The following is a 19,681-nucleotide window of genomic DNA, read 5'->3' as shown; positions in this document are numbered from 1 at the left end:
TGGAGGTGGCTAAGGGTACATCGACTGAGGAACAGAATGATGAACTGTGGTGTGCACATACAATGAAATACTGAACTACTGTGAGAAGGAGTGAAGCTGTGAGACATGCAACGAGGTGAATGGAACCTGTAGACAGTATTTTGAGTGATCATATGCCAGAAACAAAGGCAAACACTATAACGCCTCACCAATAAGGATTAACTACAATGTGTAAACTCAGAATTGAACCTTAGAGCACAGTTTATCAGAGGAATGCTTATTATAACGGTCCCCAGATTGTAAGTTCTTACAGCAGCCACATCTATTCCTAAATTGTAATGGCTATCTCCAGATTCCAAGAGGCTGTTCCCTTTGTGCATAACCTGATAAATCCCTGGAACTTTGGGTATCTGTGTAACACCTGAAACTCAGAGCTAGAACTTGGCAGATATGAATGTCAGTATTAGTACATATAACAACGGTTAAAAAAGCTGAAAAAGAATCCAGACTTCAACTAGAGATAAGAATGAAGCAGATGTGGTTAGGAGTAGGGCAAATCGGGCCAAAGGGTAAAGGACAATACTGACTGCATTTTAAAACTTCAAATTCCATGTGAGACCAAGGGAAGAGATGTTTAGTTGGTGCAAGATCTATATTTCCTAAACAATTTAACTCACACAGTTCATTCAAATACCATAATTACATGGAACTTTTAATAGGAAATGAGACCTGGTAGGTTTGCATAGGTTAGTGTGAAATAGCAACACATCCCAAAGTAATCTGGACAGAAAATAAAAATATTTATGCATGGCCGCCCTGAGGAGCTGGGGAAAAATGCAGAGGTGTTGGGCTTCCTCACCTGGATTGTTGCTGATGTTCTCACAAACATTGAGGACTGGCGGTTTGATGTGCTGAGCTCTCTATCACAGGACTTGCCCTTATGAAGCTCATTACTGCAAAGGAGACGCTAAACCTGCTTATAATTGTATCTAAGAGTCTCCCCCTGGGTACCTCGGTTGCTCAGATGTGGCCCTCTGTCTCTAGCTAAGCCAACTCTGCAGGTGAACTCACTGTGTGGGAAACAGGGCCTGAAGTTTCTCCTCTCCTTCCCGCATGCTTGAGGTGGGGGCCTGGAACACTAGGCCCCTGCTGAGATGGAACACTATCGAGGCACACCTCGTTAAAGTATGTGTGGACCTGAGAATGTGGCTGGGGAACTGTTCTTCTGTTATTGCCCTTGAAAATAAGATAAGACCCATTTTGCAGACAGATGTAAACAACCAGGGGAAAACGTCTACGTGCACAGTAAAGCATTACTCTACCCTAAAAGCATAATAAATAAGGGTCTTGGAAACGGGACTCACACACTCGCCCGACAGGCAGTGTGTCCCCTGCTCCCAGTCTCCAAGAGATATTTTTGTCTCTAATCTTAATTTCTGCATCGCCCCCGGCAACACAATGCCCTCCCCACTACTGGGATCTGACTCCCAGGTGCGTAAATCTCCCTGGCAACGCAGGATAAGACTCTAGGGGATGAATCTGGACCCGGCATCATGGGATTGAGAACATCTTCTTGACCAAAAGGGGGATGCGAAATGAAATAAAATAAAGTTTCACTGGCTGAGAGATTCCAAATGGAGTCAAGAGGTCACTCTGGTGGGCACTATATAGATAACCTTTTTTAGATTTTAATGTATTGGAATAGCTAGAAGTAAATACCTAAAACTATCAATCTGCAACCCAGTAGCCTTGACTCTTGAAGATGACTGTATAGCAATGTAGACTACAAGAGGCGACAGTGTGATTGTGAAAGCCTTATGGATCACACTCCCTTTATCCAGTGTATGGATGGATGAGCAGAAAAATGGGGTGGGGGTGTTTTGGATGTTCTTCTTTACTTCTATTTTTTATTCTTATTTTCACTTTTTCTGCTACAAGGAAAATGTTCAAAAAATAGATTGGGGTGATGAATGCACAACTATATGATGGTACAGTGAACAACTGATTGTACAGTTTGGATGACTGTATGGGTATGCGAATATATCTCAATAAAATTGAATTAAAAAAAGAAAAAAAAGTAAGTCACAGAATACAACGGTATTAGCATGGATTTGGAACAACTAGAAATCTCAAACACTGCAAGTGGAAGTACAAATTGGTACAACCACTTCAGGAAACTGGCACTATCTGCTAAATTTAAACATTTTTTTTTACCCTATAACCCAGCATTTCCTAGTCCTTCACAGTCTTTTCTTTGTTCCTCCTCATTTCATTACAACCAAATTTTAGAATGACACAAGCCACAGGTTTTCAACCTTTTCCCACTCTTTCTCCTCTGTATACTTAATTGTTGTGGACTTATATAATATTCATAGGTGATAACCCCAAAATGCACATACCTCCAGCTCTCCAGCTCTAAACAACATTAGATTCACATATCCAGTTGCCTCCTCACACTAAACATGTCTAAAGTTGAACTCTTGCTCTTCTTCCCATGCACCCAATTTTGTTCCTTACAGTTTTCTGCATCTCAAAATTTGCAGCTCCACTCATATCATTGCTCAAATCAAAACTTTGGAGTAATCTTTTATACCTCCTTACTTCATACCAAAGGTCCAATCTATCAGCCAATACATTCATCTTTACCTTCAAATTATACCCAGAATCAAACCACTCCTTACAGCCTCCACCTCTACTACCCTCATCCAAGTCTTCATTATCTCTCACCAGGACTACACAACGAACTCCTAAGTGGTCTTCCTGATTCCACCCTTGTCCCATACGGTCTCATCTCAACAAAGCAGGCAGACTGAACATTTTAAAAGATAATTATGTCAGAGACATGGCTTTTACATCCATGAAACATAAAATAGCAACCAGACTGCTCAGGATGACCTAATCTCTCCTTTTGTACTCAAGCTACATGATGGCCAAATTAAACTCAAATAGAATAAACAAAATTGTGTACAATATATAATTATATGGATATTAGTGACTACATTCAACAAATGAATATACAATAAATTTAATGACAGCATGAGTCTTTAAAAACATTGTGCTTGCCCCTATGCTGTAAATTATCTTCAAATGCAAAGGTCCACCTCAAACATAAAGAGCCACTAAGTGAAGCAGAGTACATTTTAGAAGTAATTCTAGTACTACAGTCCTCTCAAAAAATTAAGCATGCCCTAATTTGACTCTAGAAATAATGTCTGTAATCATCTGGCATTTGTAAAGTTTTGTATAATTTTAAGGATAGGTTAAAAAACCATTTTTTAATTTTAAAAAACATAAAACATACCTTTACAAACAATGTCTAGAGAGAAGTAAATTGTTTTATCAATATAGCCACCATCTTTCATTACAGAAGTAACACAATCAAATAAAAGGCTGGCACCGGAGTCTGCCTGTCCATCATCATCACGACTACCAGAGAAAGCATCCACCTATAAAATAATGAAGCAGTTACTTCAAACATTAAAGTTTAAAAATGGGAAAACATTTAAGTCACTATTGTTCAACAAATTATTTATACTCAAAATAGTGACTATATCTTAGATGACAAATACATCATAGACATGAGATAATGGGAAATTTTATGCCTGAACTTCATATATTCTTATGTGTCTAAAAACATCAATTGTACACCAAGTTTTATGCCCTGATAGTATTAGATTCAAAGACAAAAGATATACTGCCTCTGCCCTCTAAGAATTCACAACTACATGGGGGCAACAGCCAAAACAAACTAATGAAAAGTAAGCTGTGATAAATAATATAAAACAAAATTTCAAAATTGGCTTCTAGGAATCCCAGGAGGGAGAGAATTTCAGAATGAAGAACTATAGGGAAATTTCTCAGAGCCAGTGGGATTTGACACGGGCTGTGAAACAAGAGAAGGCTTTTTTAACTGGCAATGGGAGTGGGATGGGGAGGGGGCGGAGGCAGGGAGACAGGGAGGAGGCAAAATACAAGTCAGAGGAAGAGGGAGAAAAACCATTAAGGCTCACAATCAGAACTCTGGGGGAACAGAGGCATGAGACAAAGTTGGGAAAATAATCTCAAATTAAGGCTCATGATCAGAACTCTGGGAGGACAGAAGCATGAGATAAACTTGGAAAAATAATCTCAAAATGGGAAGGGTTCTAAAAAGACAAGTAAAATTAGGGCTTTAATTTATCTACAATAGGGTGGCATCCTATTCTTTTCAATATGCCTAAAATCTAACTCTGATGTCAAAACCACATCCCCTGCATCCAAGAGCCCTGACTTGACACTCAGACACAGGAGAACAAGCCATCCAAGGTGGACTGAGGAGCAGCCTCTGGCATACTCCTCTGTGTAAGGAGCTACAGTGGGGTAAAAATAGGCAAAGCCTGAGACTCAGCTTTCACATTTCCTGAAAAATGATTTAGGAATACCTGAGTCAAGGATAATTTGGGGCTCATGGTACGTAGGTAGATGGAGAAGTCATGCACCAGAGGGACAACACATGACTGGAAGGAAACGCAATGGAGACAGACAACTCTTTCCAGTTGCCTGCCTACAAAGGGAAGGTAGACAACTGGAGGGAAAAGCAATTTTGAAGGCTAGGAGTTGTTTTTCATGAGCTAAGATTTGGGCATGTTCAAACACTGACGGATATTACCCCTTAAAGGGAGAGAAGCTAAGGAGACAGAAAGAAAAGAGACAGTAGTGTGAGAAAGGGTTCTGAGAAGCAAAGGGAATGGGATCCAAAACACAAGTGCAGAGGGTTAGCCTTAGGAAGAAGGATAACTTTTCCGTTCTAAGGGGAGGGCAGGAGGAGAGGCTAGGTGAAGACATGGGTATATTTTCAGGCTTTGTTGTTAAAACAAGCAAAGACCTAAAAATTAATAGTTTTGGGTAGAAATGAAAAACTACCCCAATCCACCCAACACCTGCCTCCAAGGAAAGACACACTTAAGACAGTTTGATAAGTAAGTTCTCTAATCTCCATCACATACAAGGGAAACTCGATAAGACCATGTGCAGATGTCTCAGTAGAAACCAGTGAAGTGAGAAGGCAGTGGGATGATATATTTAAGATACTGAAAGAGAAAAACTGCCAATCAAGAATTCTGTATCTGGCAAAACTGTCCTTCAAAAATGAGGGAGTGCAGGGGGAAAAGATGGCAACAGCTGTGGACCGTGGAGCAGCAGCGTGGTGATCAGCTCTCCAAGGACATTATCAAGTTTCTGCAGGACAAAGGTTCAGATTCATTTCTTACAGAACATAAACTATTAGGAAACATTAAAAATGTGGCCAAAACTGCTAACAAGGACCATTTGGTTACAGCCTATAATCATCTTTTTGAAAGTAAGCGTTTCAAAGGTACCAAAAGTATAAGCAAAGTGTCAGAGCAGGTGAAAAATGTGAAGCTTAATGAAGACAAACCCAAAGAAACCAAGTATGAAGGGACTCTGGATGAGGGTCCACCAAAATACACAAAACCTGTTCTTAAAAAGAGAGCTAAAACCAACTTTCCCAAAAAGGCAGATGTTGTTGACTGCTGGTATACAGGAACACTACAGGATGGGGCTGTTTTTGATACTAATATTCAAACAAGTTCAAAGACGACGAAAAATGTCAAGCCCTTAAGTTTTTTTTAAATTAAATTCAATTTTATTGAGATATGTTCACATACCATACAATCATCCATGGTGTACAATCAACTGTTCATAGTACCATCATATAGTTATGCATTCATCACCCCCATCTATTTTTGAACATTTTTCTTACACCAGAAAGAATAAAAAATAAAAGTAAAAAAGAACACTCAAATCATCCCCCCCATCCCACCCTATTTTTCATTTAGTTTTTGTCCCCATTTTTCTACTCATCCATCCATACAATGGATAAAGGGAGTGTGATCCACAAGGTTTTCACAATCACACTGTCACCCATTGTAAGCTACATTGCTACACAATCATCTTCAAGAATCAAAGCTACTGGGTTGGAGTTTGATGGTTTCAGGTATTTACTTCTAGCTATTCTAATACATGAAAACCTAACATGGTTATCTATATAGTGCGTTAAGAATGTCCACGAGAGTGACCTCTCAACTCCATTTGGAATCTCTCAGCCAGTGAAACTTTATTTCATTTCACATCCCCCTTTTGGTCAAGAAGATGTTCTCAATCCCATGATGCTGGGTCCAGATTCATCCCTGGGAGTCATATCCTGCGTGGTCAGGGAGATTTACAACCCTGGGAGTCAGGTCCCACGTAGCGGGGAGGGCAGTGATCACCTGCCAAGGTGGCTTAGCTAGAGAGAGAGGGCCACATCTGAGCAACAAAGACGTACACAGAGGGAGACTCTTAGGTACAATTATAAGCAGGTTTAGCCTCTCCTTTACAGTAACGAGCTTCATAAGGGCAAGCCCCAAGATACAGGGGTCAGCACATCAAACCACCAGTCCTCAATGTTTGTGAGAACATTAGCAACAATCCAGGTGAGGAAGCCCAACACTTCTGCATCTTCCCCCAGTTCCTCAGGGTGGCCCTGCATAAATATTTTTATTCTCTGCCCAAATTTCTTTGGGATATGTTGCTATTTCACTCTAACCTATACAAATCTACCATATCTCACTTCCTATTCAAAGTTCCATGTAATTATGGTGTTTGAACAAACTGACTGTAGAAATTACATTGTTTAGAAAAAATAGATCCTGCACCAAATAACATCTCTTCCCTTGGTCTCACATGGAAGTTGAAGTTTTAAAACACAGTCAGTTTCGACCTTTACCCTTTGGCCCGATTTGCCCTAGTCTTAACCAGATCTGCTTCATTCATATCTCTAATTGAAGTCTGCAAGCCCTTAAGTTTTAAGGTTGGAGTAGGCAAAGTTATCAGAGGATGGGATGAAGCACTCTTGACTGACTAAAGGAGAAAACGCTCGATTGGAGATTGAACCAGAATGGGCTCATGGAAAGAAAGGACAGCCTGATGCCAAAATTCCACCAAATGCAAAACTCATTTTTGAAGTGCATTAGTGGATATTAATTGAAATATCAATGCTTCAAACATAAAAACATCAGCAATGATGAAACTTGGCCTTGAAGAAATTTACGTAATTAAGTTCGAGCTGGCTGCTATTGTGTATAAGGGAAGAGCCAACAGGAAAACTCAAGGAGTTAAACTTCTTTAGTTGGTCCCCAACTTTTGAGAAATGTACAAATCCCTTACAAATCCCTAAAGACTAAAATATTTTACTACAGCTGTGTAAAATGTTGGTTAAGGAGAACTGATTTTCCTTTTACCTCATTTTGTAAATTAAAAGGCTCAAAACAAATTTATCCAATGTCTTGATTTGACTGATTTGTTTATTAATATAGTAATATTCTATTTAGATTAACCAGGACAAAGTACCTCATCAGATGAAAGATTAACCCACAGTAAAACTGTCTGAAATAGGAACTGCTTTGTCATGGGCACTCATCTTAAAATCTTTAAAGTGAGTATTTATTTCTGTACAGCGCTTGAGAAGAAGTAGAAAGTTAAAAGGTTCAAGTCTTGGTAATAAGCCAATAATAGACAAATTTTTAAAAAGTGTACTTCAAAACCAATGAATCACTAATAATGGTGAATATAAAGTTAATATTAGATGATTACCCACCCCAAATAAAGTCATAAGTAATTCTGAAAATGAGGGAGAGTTAAAAATATTTTCAGACAAATAGACACTGAGAGAGATTGTGAACAAGATACCTGCCCTACAAAAAATACTAAAGGGAGCACTACAGGTAGATAGGAATAGACAGGTGAGAGAGGTTTGGAGAAGAGTGTAGAAATGAAGACTATCAATAAGAGTAAAGAGAGAGAGAAAAATAAAAATAAAATAAGATATGATATATAAAATCCAAAAGACAAATGATAGACAGTAGACATTACATTGAGTGAAATTAGCCAGAAACAAAAGGACAAACACTGCATGGTCTCACTAATGTGAACTATCATTAATGAGCCAACTTTGCGAGCTAAAGTTGAGAACACAGGTTATCAGGAGATAGAAAGAGGATAAAGATCAGGCATTTGATGCTGAAGGAGTACAGAATGTTCCACAGGATTGACTGTATAGATCCAAAAAAGGACAGCACAACACTGTGTGATGGTAGCACAATACTGTAAGTACTCTGAACCAAGATGACTGTGAGTACAGTTGAAAGAGGAAGGCTAGGGGAATGTGGGACACCAAAAGGAAAGATAGAAGATAAAGACTGGGATTTTATAACATAGCAAAACCTCGAGTGGTCAATGATGGTGATTAAATGTACAAATATAAGAATGTTTTTACATAAGGGAGAATAAATGCTTGTCAACATTGCAAGGTGCTGAAAATTGGATGGCATAGGGGAAAAATACAAGCAATGCAAATCAGAGTCTATAGTTAACAGTAACACTGTAATATGCTTCCATTAATTGTAAAAAGGCAATATACCAAAGCTAAATGTCTATAAGAAGGGGATATAACAGAGGGGTAGGGGATTCTTGGTATTGTTGTTGTTGTCTGATCTTTTCATTGTATTTTATTTTATCTTTATTTTTCTTCTATCTTTTTTTTATTCTTCGTTTTTTTCCTCCTCTTCCTCTTTGCAGAAGAAATGGAAATGTCCTCATATAGATTGTGGTAGGGGATGCATAACTATGTGATTATACCAGAATCACTGATTGTTTACTTAGGATGGATTGCATGGTATGTGAATAAAATGTTTAAAAAATAAACAGAGGGATACAAGTGCTAGAGAAAATGTGGATTGAGGGATGTACCTATGCACTGTTGGTGGAGAAGTAGAATGGTGCAGCCCATCTGGAGGGCAGTGGGGTGTTTCCACAGGAAGCTAAGTATAGGGTTGCCATATAGTCCTCCAACCCTGTTATTAGGCATATACTGGGAAGAACTGAGAGCAGGGACATGAATGGATGTTTGCACACTGATGTTTATGACGGCAGTATTCATGATTTTCAATGGATGGAGGTGGCCTAAGGCTACATCAACTAATAAATGGAATGGCGAACTGCGGTGTATACATGCAATGGAATATTGAATGGCAGCAAGGAGGAATGAAGTTGTGAGATATGCAACTAGGTGAATGGACCTTGAGGACAGTATGTTGAGTGAAACAAGCCAGAAACAAAAAGACAAACATTATAACACCTCACTTATATGGACTAACTCTAATGTGCAAACTCTGAGAATTGAATCTGAGCGCATGGGTTATCAGAGGAAGGCATATTGTAAAGATTCCTAGATTGTAAGCTCTTACAGCAGTTACATCTACTCCTGAGTTGTTACAGTTATTTCTAAATTGAGAGGCTGAGCTGTTTGTGTATAACCTGGTCGGTCTCTGGATCTTCAGGTATCTGTGTTACACCTGAGACTCAAAGCCAGAGTTTGCAGCTATGAATGTCAGCATTACCCCATACAGTAACTGTTAAAAAAGCTGAAAAAGAGATCAGAGTTCACTTAGAGATATGAACGAAATGGACTTGGTTAGGACTAAGGTAAATCAGACTAAAGGGTAAAGGACAATATTGACTGTGTTTTAAAACTTCAGCTTCTGTGTGAGACCAAAGGAAGAGATGTTTATTTGGTGCAAAATCTGTATTTTTTGCAGCACACTACATGATTTAACTTGTATGGTGAGTTTATTCAAGTGCCATAATTATATTGAACCTTGAATAGGGAGTGAGATCTGGTTGGTTTGTACGGGTTAGTATGAATCCCCGATACATCCCAGAGTAATTTGAGCAGAGAATAAAAAGTATTTACAAAGTCCCCTTGAGGGACTGGGGAAAAATGTGGAAATATTAAATGTCCCCACCTGGGGAATTCCTGATATTCTCACAAGCATTGGGGACTACCAGTTTAGTAGGACCAGCCCTCAATTTTGGGTCTGGCCTTTATGAAGCTTGTTACTGCAAAGGAGAGGCTAAGCCTACTTATAATCGACTAAGAGTCACCCCCAGAGAACCTCTTATCTCTTTAAGCCAACTCGGCAGGTGGACTTGCTGCCATCCCCCTATGTGGGACATGACTCCCAGGGGTGCAAATCTCCCTGGCAACGTGAGACACAACTCCCAGAGATAAGCCTGGACCCAGCATTGTAGGAATGAGAAAGCCTTCTGAACCAGAAGGGGGAAGAGAAATGAAACAAATTAAAGTTTCAGTGGCTAAGAGATTTCAAATGGAGTCGAGAGATTATTCTGGAGGTTATTCTTATACATTATATAGATATTCCTTTCAGTTTTTGGTGTATTAGAACAGCTAGAAGGAAATACCTGGAACTGTTGAACTGCAATCCAGTATCCTTGATTCTTGAAGACAATCATATAACTATATAGCTTATATGGTGTGACCATGTGATTGTGAAAACCTTGTGGCTCAACCTCCCTTAATCCAGTGTATGGACAGATGAATAGAAAAATAGGGACAAAAAGTAAATGAATAATAGGGGTGTGTGGGATATTTTGGGTATTCTTTTTTTACTTTTATTTTTATTCTTATTTTTATTTTTATTTTTTGGAGTAATGAAAATGTTCAAAAATTGTGGTCATGAATGCACAACTATATGATGATACTGTGAACAACTGATTGTACACTTTGGATGATTGTATGTTATGTGAATATATCTCAACAAAACTGCATTAAAAAACTGACAAAGCAAGCATAAAGACAACAGTAGACTGATTCCATTTATAGAGATGCAAAAACATCTAAATTAAAAAACAAGCAAACAAATCCAACAGTACTTTGGAAGAACTGCACATCATAACCAAATGGGGATCATTTCCACAAAGTAAGAATGGCTCAACATTAGGATAATGACTCATATTTTTCTTCATATTAAATAGTTTAAAGAAAAAAACTGCATGAAGAATTAAGATCTTGAGGATGCTGAAAAACATTTGAAAAGTCCATCATGTCTGATTTTTTAAAAATCTAGTATAACTTGGCAAAAACTGGAATGTTTTTGCATGTGGGAAAGCAAATGAATGTCAACCATGTAGAGAGTTGAAAAAGGGATGGTATTTGGGAAAAAACATAATCAAAGCAAACTGGAGTCTATGGTTAACAGTAACATTGTAATATACCTCCATTAAATGTAACAAAGGCAATATGCCAATGCTAAGTGTATATGAGAGGGGGATATAGGGGAGGAATATGGGATTCTTGGTAGTGGTGTTATTTGCTGTCCTTACTATTATATTGCATTGTAAGACATGTTATTTTTCTTTTTATCATTCATTATTGCTAAAAAAAAAATTTTTTTTCTTGTAGTAATCAATATGTTCAAGTGCTGATTGTGGTGATAAATGCACAACTTTATGATGATACCATGAACAACTGATTGTACACTGTGGATAACTGTATGGTATGTGAATATAACTCTATAAAACTGTAGGAAAATATATATATATAGGAGTAAAAGTGTTGGAGAAAACATGGTGAGAGGGATGTACCTATCTACTGTTGATGAACAGGTAGAATGGTGTAGCCTTTCTGAAGGTCAGTGTGGTTGTTCCACAAAAAGTTAAGTATGTGGGGACCATAAGGTCCTGCAACCTCATTATGGGGTATGTCATTTGAAGATCTGAGAGCAGAGACATGAATGGACATTTGCAAACTGGTGTTCATGGAGGCAGTAATCATGATTTGCAAAGGGTGGAGATGACCTAAGGGTACACTGACTGAAGAACGGAATGGTGTATTGTGGTGTACACATACAGTGGAACACTGAGCAACTACAAGAAAGAGTGAAGCTGTGAGACACACAATGAGGTGAATGGATCCTGTACACAGTATTTGAGTGAAGTACACCAGAAATAAAGGCAAACACTTTAATGCCTCACCAATATGGACTAACTACAATGTGTAAACTCAGAATTGAATCTTAGAACATAGCCTAACATGGACATAATTATTTTAATAGTCCCTAGATTGTAAGCTCTTACAGCAGTTAACTCTATTCCTGAATTGTAATGCCTATCTCTAAACTTTGAGATGCTGATCCCTTAGCGTATAACCTGATTGGTCTCTGGAACAATGCGTATCTCTGAGACACCTGAAACTCAGAGCTGGAGCTCGGCAGATATGAATGTCAGTATTAGTGCATACAGCCACTGTTAAAAAAAGAAAAAAAAGCTGAAAAAGAGCCCAGACTTCAATTAGTGATATGAATGAAGCAGGTCTGGTTAAGACCAGGGCAAACCGGGCCAAAGGGTAAAGGCTGAAACTGACTGTGTTTTAAAACTTCAACTTCCATATGAGACCAAGGGAAGAGATGTCTATTTGGTACAGGATCTGTATTTTCTAAACAGTACAACTCTACAGTTCGTTTGTTCAAACACCACAATTACATGGAACTTTGAATAGGAAGTGAGATACGGTAGGTTAGTATAGGCTAGAGTGAAATAGCGATACATCCCAAAGTAATTTGGGCAGATAATAAAGAATATATTTACAGCCTCCCCCCACCAGCCCCGAGGAGCTGGGGGAAGGTGCAGAAGTGTTGGACTTCCTCACCTGGACTGGTGTTGATGTTGTCACAAACATTGGGACTGGTGGTTTGATGTGCTGAGCCCTCAATCATGGGACTTGCCCTTATGAAGCTCGTTACTGCAAAGGAGAGGCTAAACTTGCATATAATTGTGCCTAAGAGTCTCCCCCTGAGTACCTCTTTGTTGCTCAGATGTGGCCCTCTCTCTCTCTAACTGAGCCACTGCCCTCCCCGCTACGTGGGACCCGACTCCCAGGGGTGTAAATCTCCCTGGCAATGCAGGATATGACTCCCGGGGATGAATGTGGACCCGGCATCGTGGGACTGAGAGTATCTTCTTGACCAAAAGGGGGATGCAAAATGAGATGAAATAGTTTCAGTGGCTGAGAGATTTCAAATGGAGTTGAGAGGTCACTCGGGTGGACATTCTTATGCATTATATAGATAACACCTCTTAGGTTTTAATGTATTGGAATAGCTAGAGGTAAATACCTGAAACTACCAAACTCCAACCCAGCAGTCTGGACTCCTGAAGACAATTATATAATAATGTAGATTACAAGGGGTGACAGTGTGATTGTGAAGACCTTGTGGATCACACCCCCTTTATCTAGTGTATGGATGGATGAGTAGAAAAATGGGGATAAAAACTAAATGACAAATAGGGTAGGATGGGGGGATGGTTTGGGTGTTCTTTTTTCACTTTTATTTTTTATTCTTATTCTGATTCTTTCTGATGTAAGGAAAATGTTCAGAAATAGATTGTGGTGATGAACGCATAACTATATGATCATACTGTGAACAGTTGATTGTATACCATGGATGATTGTATGGTATGTGAATATATTTCAATAAAACTGAACTTAAAAAAAAAAAAATCTAGTAACATGGTACAAACATTTCATTACCATAACCAACACAGGTATTTCTAAACAAGTGCCAGTATTATGCATTTCCAAAAAAACAGGAACCGGATAAGGTTCCTAACCAGTCTTTCTTGTAATTCAACATGCCTACTGTTACTGCTTTTCACATTTTAACATTTATGAAATAAAAATGATAATCATAAGCTATGTATACTTTAGATTTTCATTATTAAATTAACGGTGTGCCTTGAAATTGTTGGGAGTGTTGAACTGAGGAGAAAATGTTCTGAAAGGTAAGTCAGTGTGGAATAAGCATAAATACTGTATTTTGCAGATTCTAAGACCCCCTTTTAAGACTTGGAAATCATGATATTTATTATACTACATGTCAAAAAAATTGGCAATCATTTATTTTGAAGCTACAAAAGCAACGTATAGAAGAACTACAAAGATTGTGCATGTGCATGTATAAATTAATACAATGCTGATAAATGGGAAAAGAAAAGAAGGTAATGTAATTGAGCCAAATTCCACTTCTTTCATGATGCAAAGTCAATAAACACTGTCTAATATTGCTGACTTAAGAAAGGTATAAACATATTACTCAAGTTACCCAGGTGCCTACCAGAAGAGGTAAAATAGAAACCATGAAAACTACCATGTCTTAAGAATGAAAGTTAGGATGGAGGACAGGGAGGGAGATTTTTTACTTAAATTTTATAACTTTCTAGAGTTTGAATTATTTATGTATGATTTTATGTATGATATTTATATATAAAGTTTTATGGTAGATAACTTTTAAAAGAAAGTTGATATTAAGCATTCAGTTGACAAATGCTATCTAAATAATAATACTTTTCAACCATTTACAAAAGTAGAATTTTGCCATTTATCAAATTATATAACAAAAATCAATATTTTTCTATATAGAAAGGAAAAACTAGTCTGAAAATACAGAGCAACATTATTATAATGGAACAAAAACATTAAAAAAACATTTGTAAGACAATAGAGTCCAATAACTATAGGAAATAAACTTAACAAGAAATGTACAGAACCACTGAAGAAAACTATAAAACAGTTCAGAAGGATATAAGAGGAGAGGTATGCTTTGTTGCGGAAAGATTGTTGCCAATATATCAATTCTCTCTAAATTAAATCTCTGAACTCACTGTCATTCCAATATAAAATCTCAACAAGTTTTGTTATTTCTGGGGGAGACAGACTTAACAGAATGATTCTAAAATTCATTCAAGAAAAACCAATATGTGAGAATGGCCAGGAAAATGCCAAAAAGTTAAGTAACAAAACAATTTGAGAGGGAATACTAGGCTACAAAACACTGAAATGTGTCATTATGCTTCAGTAATTCAAACTCAAACCTTTTGATTATATCACCAAAGCAAGACAATCAATGGAACACAACAGGGAGTCCCAATAAATGAAAATGCTTTTGAGTGATAATATAGTGTTTGATAGAGATGCCATTTAGACTCAGCAGGGGTGGTGTATTATTCAATTAAGCATATGGGGAACACTTGGTAGCCATTAGCAAAACAAGCTCTGGATCCTTTGGTCAGTCTGTACATCTAAATCAATTCCAGACAGACTGAATGATTAGATGTGAATAAGCATCTTTCAGAGGAAAACCTAAGTGAATATTTGTGTGAATTATAAAGTAGAATAAGCCTCTCTAAGGAATCTTACTGAACCCAAAAGCCACATAAACAAAATGAATATAACTGTAGTATATAAATTTGCACTCATAAAACAGTCAAAAGACTGTCTTGGAGGAAATATTTGGAAACACTTTCATATGATAATTTCCCTTAAAAAGAACTAATTTTATTTCTAATGTCCCGAATATATGAAATGCTCTAATAAAAAAAAAGTTTCTCTACTTTCACTAACATTTAAAGAAATGCAAAATAAAATTATGTGACCGCTTTTCATTTTTCAGATTGGCAAAGATTTCAAGACAATCAATACATACATCTTTGCCAATATGAGCAAACAGGCAGTCTCACAACTTGCTGCTGAAAGTATAAATAAGTATAACACAGCTAAAAGATAATTTGTTGATACCCATTCAAATGGTAAATGTCTGGACTGACGTGACGGTTGCACAGCCCTGTAAATTTACAGAAGTCACTGAATTGCACTCTTAAACCAGGAGAATTTTGTGGTATGTATGTCAGTAAAGCTGTTTTAAAAAAATGCTCGAAACACATAAATACATACCCTTTGACCTACCATTTCCACTTCTATGAATGCATACCACAGAAATTCATTTTTTATGTGGAAAAGGAATTTGTAAGACAGTAGAGTCCAATAATTATAGTTAACCATATCTTAAATGCTAGAAGGAAAGATATAAATTTTATACTTTTATTAACAGAAAAGACTACAGTTATAACAACAAAAGCACTGCACTATCAAGCAAGTGGGACTTCACGTTCCACTCTATGCCCACTATACCAGGTCACATCAGAGAGGATGAATGAATACCAGAAAAGCAAGGCTTGAACCCCACCACAAATACTGACTGTCCCCAAATTCATGCAAACCTTACTTTGACTGCTTTCATTCTGTGCAATGTTTTGTCTTCTTCCACAAGTGCAGTCACTTTTTGTCCAACTTTCAGAAGCAAATTGCCAGTCACAACATCACTACTAAAGTAGATCAACTCATTAATCAAGCCATAATCACCACAGAACCTTGTCACAACTCCATGGACAGTTTTCAACTGGGCAGCACCTATGAGATGGGTAAACAAAAAGTTACATTAATTAATCTCAAAAGCAAACACACTACAAATAAGCCCTAGGACAGGAAGATATGGTAGACAATGATCTAAATCTGAAATAAATGGGCTGGATTTGAGACACAGATGACACTTATCGGATAGCATAGTGGTTAAGTGTGCAGGACTCTGGAGGCAGAAAGCCCAGGTTCAAATACTGTTTCTACCATTTCTCTTTATAACACAGTGGCTCCATGCCCAAAGCAGTGGAGTAATGTGGTTAAGAGCACTGAGTCTGGAGTCAGACTGCCTGGGTTTGAATCATAGCTCTTCCAATTACCAAATGTGTAACCATGGGCATATTTCTTAAACTCGCTGAACCTTTTTCATCCATAAAACCAGGGACAATAACAATGTCTGCCTAATAGGGTTGCTATGAAAATTAACTGACATACTTGTGAACTGTTTGGAACTGCAAGTGTTTTACACAGGTTAGAGTGAAAATGTTCCTTGCTGTTGTTATCAACCTATCTGCATGTGGAGAGTCTTTAAGTATCCAGTGTTGTTATATTACTATATTATCGTCATCAGCAGCAACATCTGGAGATTCTTAAACATCTACCAAAGCTCTAAAAGAGATCTGGGGGTGTGGGGGGGGTAAGTCTAGACCCAAACCACATCAGAATCACACAGGGAAGTTTTGCTTCTAAACAAGCACAGCTAATAAGGGACAGTCTGAGATCTGAACCAAGGCAGCTTGCCTGAACCTCAATGCCAAAATTGCCTCCCCCAAAACTTGAGTGAATTGACAGGATGGCTGACAGAAATCTTGATTATATCATATTATGGAATCAGAAACTAAGAAAATCTTGCCAAAGTGAAAAAATGGATAAAATGTGTCAGTTGAAATCATATCACAGAAGAAAATGTAAGGGACAAGGAAGAGAGCTGTCACTCAGACACATGAAAACCTGTCAAAGACTCTTCTGTGGGCTCCCTTTGTAAAAATTGGGCTGGTTAATAGATGCTATAATGAGAGATTTCAGCTAAAACCTCAACAGCCTTCTAAGACGAAGTTGAGCTAAGATTTAGACAGCTTTGGAGAGGGTTTTAACTGGCTAGAAGAGAACCTGCAGGGAGATTCATGCACCAGGCAAGCAGATGCCCCTGCTGAAATGTTGACCAAAAGTCACTTCTAAAGTGCCATTCTGAATTCACTGCAAATTTATTCTCATAAAAAGAACTGCCTCCAGAGGCTGGGGGAGAATAGAGGTTAAGAATATGAATTCTGCTCCGCCACTGTGGAAGCCCAGGGCCCGGGCCTCTCCCTAAGATTCTGTGAAACTTAAGCAGGCAGCAGCCTATGTGACCAGGGCAGTTAATCAAAATGTAACCAGCTCGTGCAGATATTCAATTCTCCATTCTGTGACATATTAATTAAACTTGTCCAAGGTCCACCAGTTTCGGGAACCGAAATTGTTACTCCCTTCTTAGCATGTAGCTAATCTAAATGCTGCAAGACTCGCTACAATGTCTGTTTTGGGGGCCTCTATAATTGGCCCTGCTGACCCCTGCTTAACCGCGGTGCGCTTCTCCTACTCTCTGAACTGTTTGATTTCTCCTGTAGTTAAGTTCCCCCGAATAAAATTCATGTTTCAATCTGTGCCTGGTGCTGTCTTCGGATACATTCCCGCGGGCCGGGACAGTCACATACTAGCTGTGTGCCCTCGTTAACCTGGCGGATTCTCCCTGGTTTGGCTGTAAAATGAACTTTACAATACTACCACAGCCTTCGTTGGCTGTTTTGTGAGGATTAAATGACACGCATGCCCATAAGGCCCTTGGCTCAGTGCTTGGCAACCGGAAGCACTCAACACATATCAGACATTAGTGTTATTCAATGCAGGGAAATGATCCATTCGAGAAAACCTCGTCATGTTTTGACGGACTCCCGCCAACAAAACGCATGCCTTCACAAGTAGCCACCGAGCATCCGTTCGGTACCAGCCAGATTCTGGGGGAGGCTTTCAGGATACCAAGGTGAGCAAGTTAAACCTGGCTGCTGGTTGTTGCTGGGCGACAGGTACACCACTCGCCCACTCGACTGCAAAAGACCTGCCCATTTCAGAAACAAAATCAAATTCACCCTCAATTCAGGAAGATCCACTGCTACCGGAAATATAAAAAGGCATCTTTTACACATTTGCCTGACATCTGCACCAGTTACGCTCCAAAGGCATCTGGAGAAAAGCAGGGGTGGGGCACCGACGGCATTGCCACTTTGGACAGGAGAGTTCAAGGAGTGGCTTCATGCAGCTGACCTCTGGGGAACTCGGTGACTAGGGGACGCCCCACCTCATCACAAAATGGCGCCGCCCCACTCGCGACATCAAAATGGCGCCCGCCCCGGCCCAGCCCTCGGGACCTCTCCTAGCCCTCATGGCCTGACCCAGAGTAGGGAGCACTCCTACAGGAAGGCGCCTGGAGGCAGAAAGAGGATGCAGTGGGTACCTTCTGAGAGACTTGGCTGTCATGGTGCCTCCTGCAAGGTGCCAACCCTCTTCCTTAAGAAGGCCAGAGCCCTAGTCAAACAGCGCAACATGGTGCGTTGTCAAGGCCGGCCAGGGCACTGCGCGAGACGGAGACGAGGTGCGAGACCGCCTCAGTCACAGCAGCCGCTCCCGGCCGCCCTCTGATCACAACAGTCCCTCAGGGACAGTTCCTCCTACTTCTTCGCTTTGGCTTCTTCACAGTTCAACGGCTAGTCAGCAGCCCTCACAAGAGCCGCCGCGGGACTACCCGAGGAACTGGGGTGTGTTGCCTGCCCCTGTGTGCGTACCTGCGCTTACGCCTGCCTCCCGGCACTGTCCAGCCAATAGGAGTGAAGTGCATGCAGCAGCGGCCACTGAGGCGCCGTGAGTTGGTGGGCGGGACGTCGTAGTTCCTCCCACTACAGTCGAGGGCTGAAATGCGGTGGTTCCCAGGAAACTTCTTCCAGTAGAAACTCTTGTGTGCCCGTCTGGGGGTACAGGTGCCCTTCTTTGGGGTTTGCCAGGAGGACTGGGTACCTGGCCTGGAAGAGAAGGGGTCAGCAACCAGCCCCATGGCGGGAAACAGGGCCAAGCCCGTGGTCCCAGGTGTTCAGCCCCCACACCTCACTGCCTCAGTGTCCTTTTTTCCCTCTTTAACTCAGAGCACTCCGCTCCCCAGCGCAGAGAGTTCAGTGCAGATAGCTCTAAGTAAGGGATTTCTGTGTAGTGTTAGATGCTACCATAGATATTATGGAAAAGCCAAGCTTTCACATCTGCTGTGGCCTCAAAACACAGGCTGGGTGGGCCTAGTTCTGCTTGGAAGCACAGGCCTACTGTGACTTTATAGCAAAGCATTCCTTGTGGTCCTGAGTTAAGAATGACTTATCTAAGCCAAGTCAAAATAGGCATTTCTTCATCAAATTGATCTGGAGATGAAGGTATAGAGGGGAACAGGTGATGCAGCACCAGTGGGGAGTTTAGACTGTGTGACGTGTTTACTTCTGGGACTTGAGCCTTCTGTTTGCAAACCTGGTCACAATAAGG

The 19,681-nt window shown here is 39.7% G+C and overlaps 1 protein-coding gene across 1 annotated transcript in view; it reads right to left on the bottom strand.

The window, feature by feature from the left end:
* The window catches only part of LOC119522469 (RNA helicase Mov10l1-like), a 165,104-nt gene extending 146,686 nt beyond the window's left edge, over positions 1–18,418 (bottom strand). The window contains 4 exon segments of the mRNA XM_037820922.1: positions 3,281–3,425; positions 15,936–16,120; positions 18,111–18,221; positions 18,334–18,418. Coding sequence (XP_037676850.1) covers positions 3,281–3,425; positions 15,936–16,120; positions 18,111–18,221; positions 18,334–18,418 — 526 coding nt within the window.
* Between the last annotated feature and the right edge of the window lie 1,263 nt (positions 18,419–19,681).

This window comes from Choloepus didactylus, chromosome X, assembly GCF_015220235.1.
Source record: "Choloepus didactylus isolate mChoDid1 chromosome X, mChoDid1.pri, whole genome shotgun sequence".
Taxonomy (NCBI): domain Eukaryota; kingdom Metazoa; phylum Chordata; class Mammalia; order Pilosa; family Megalonychidae; genus Choloepus; species Choloepus didactylus.
The sequence above is the reverse complement of the archived record's forward strand: the minus strand, read 5'-3'. Positions and strand labels throughout refer to the sequence as shown.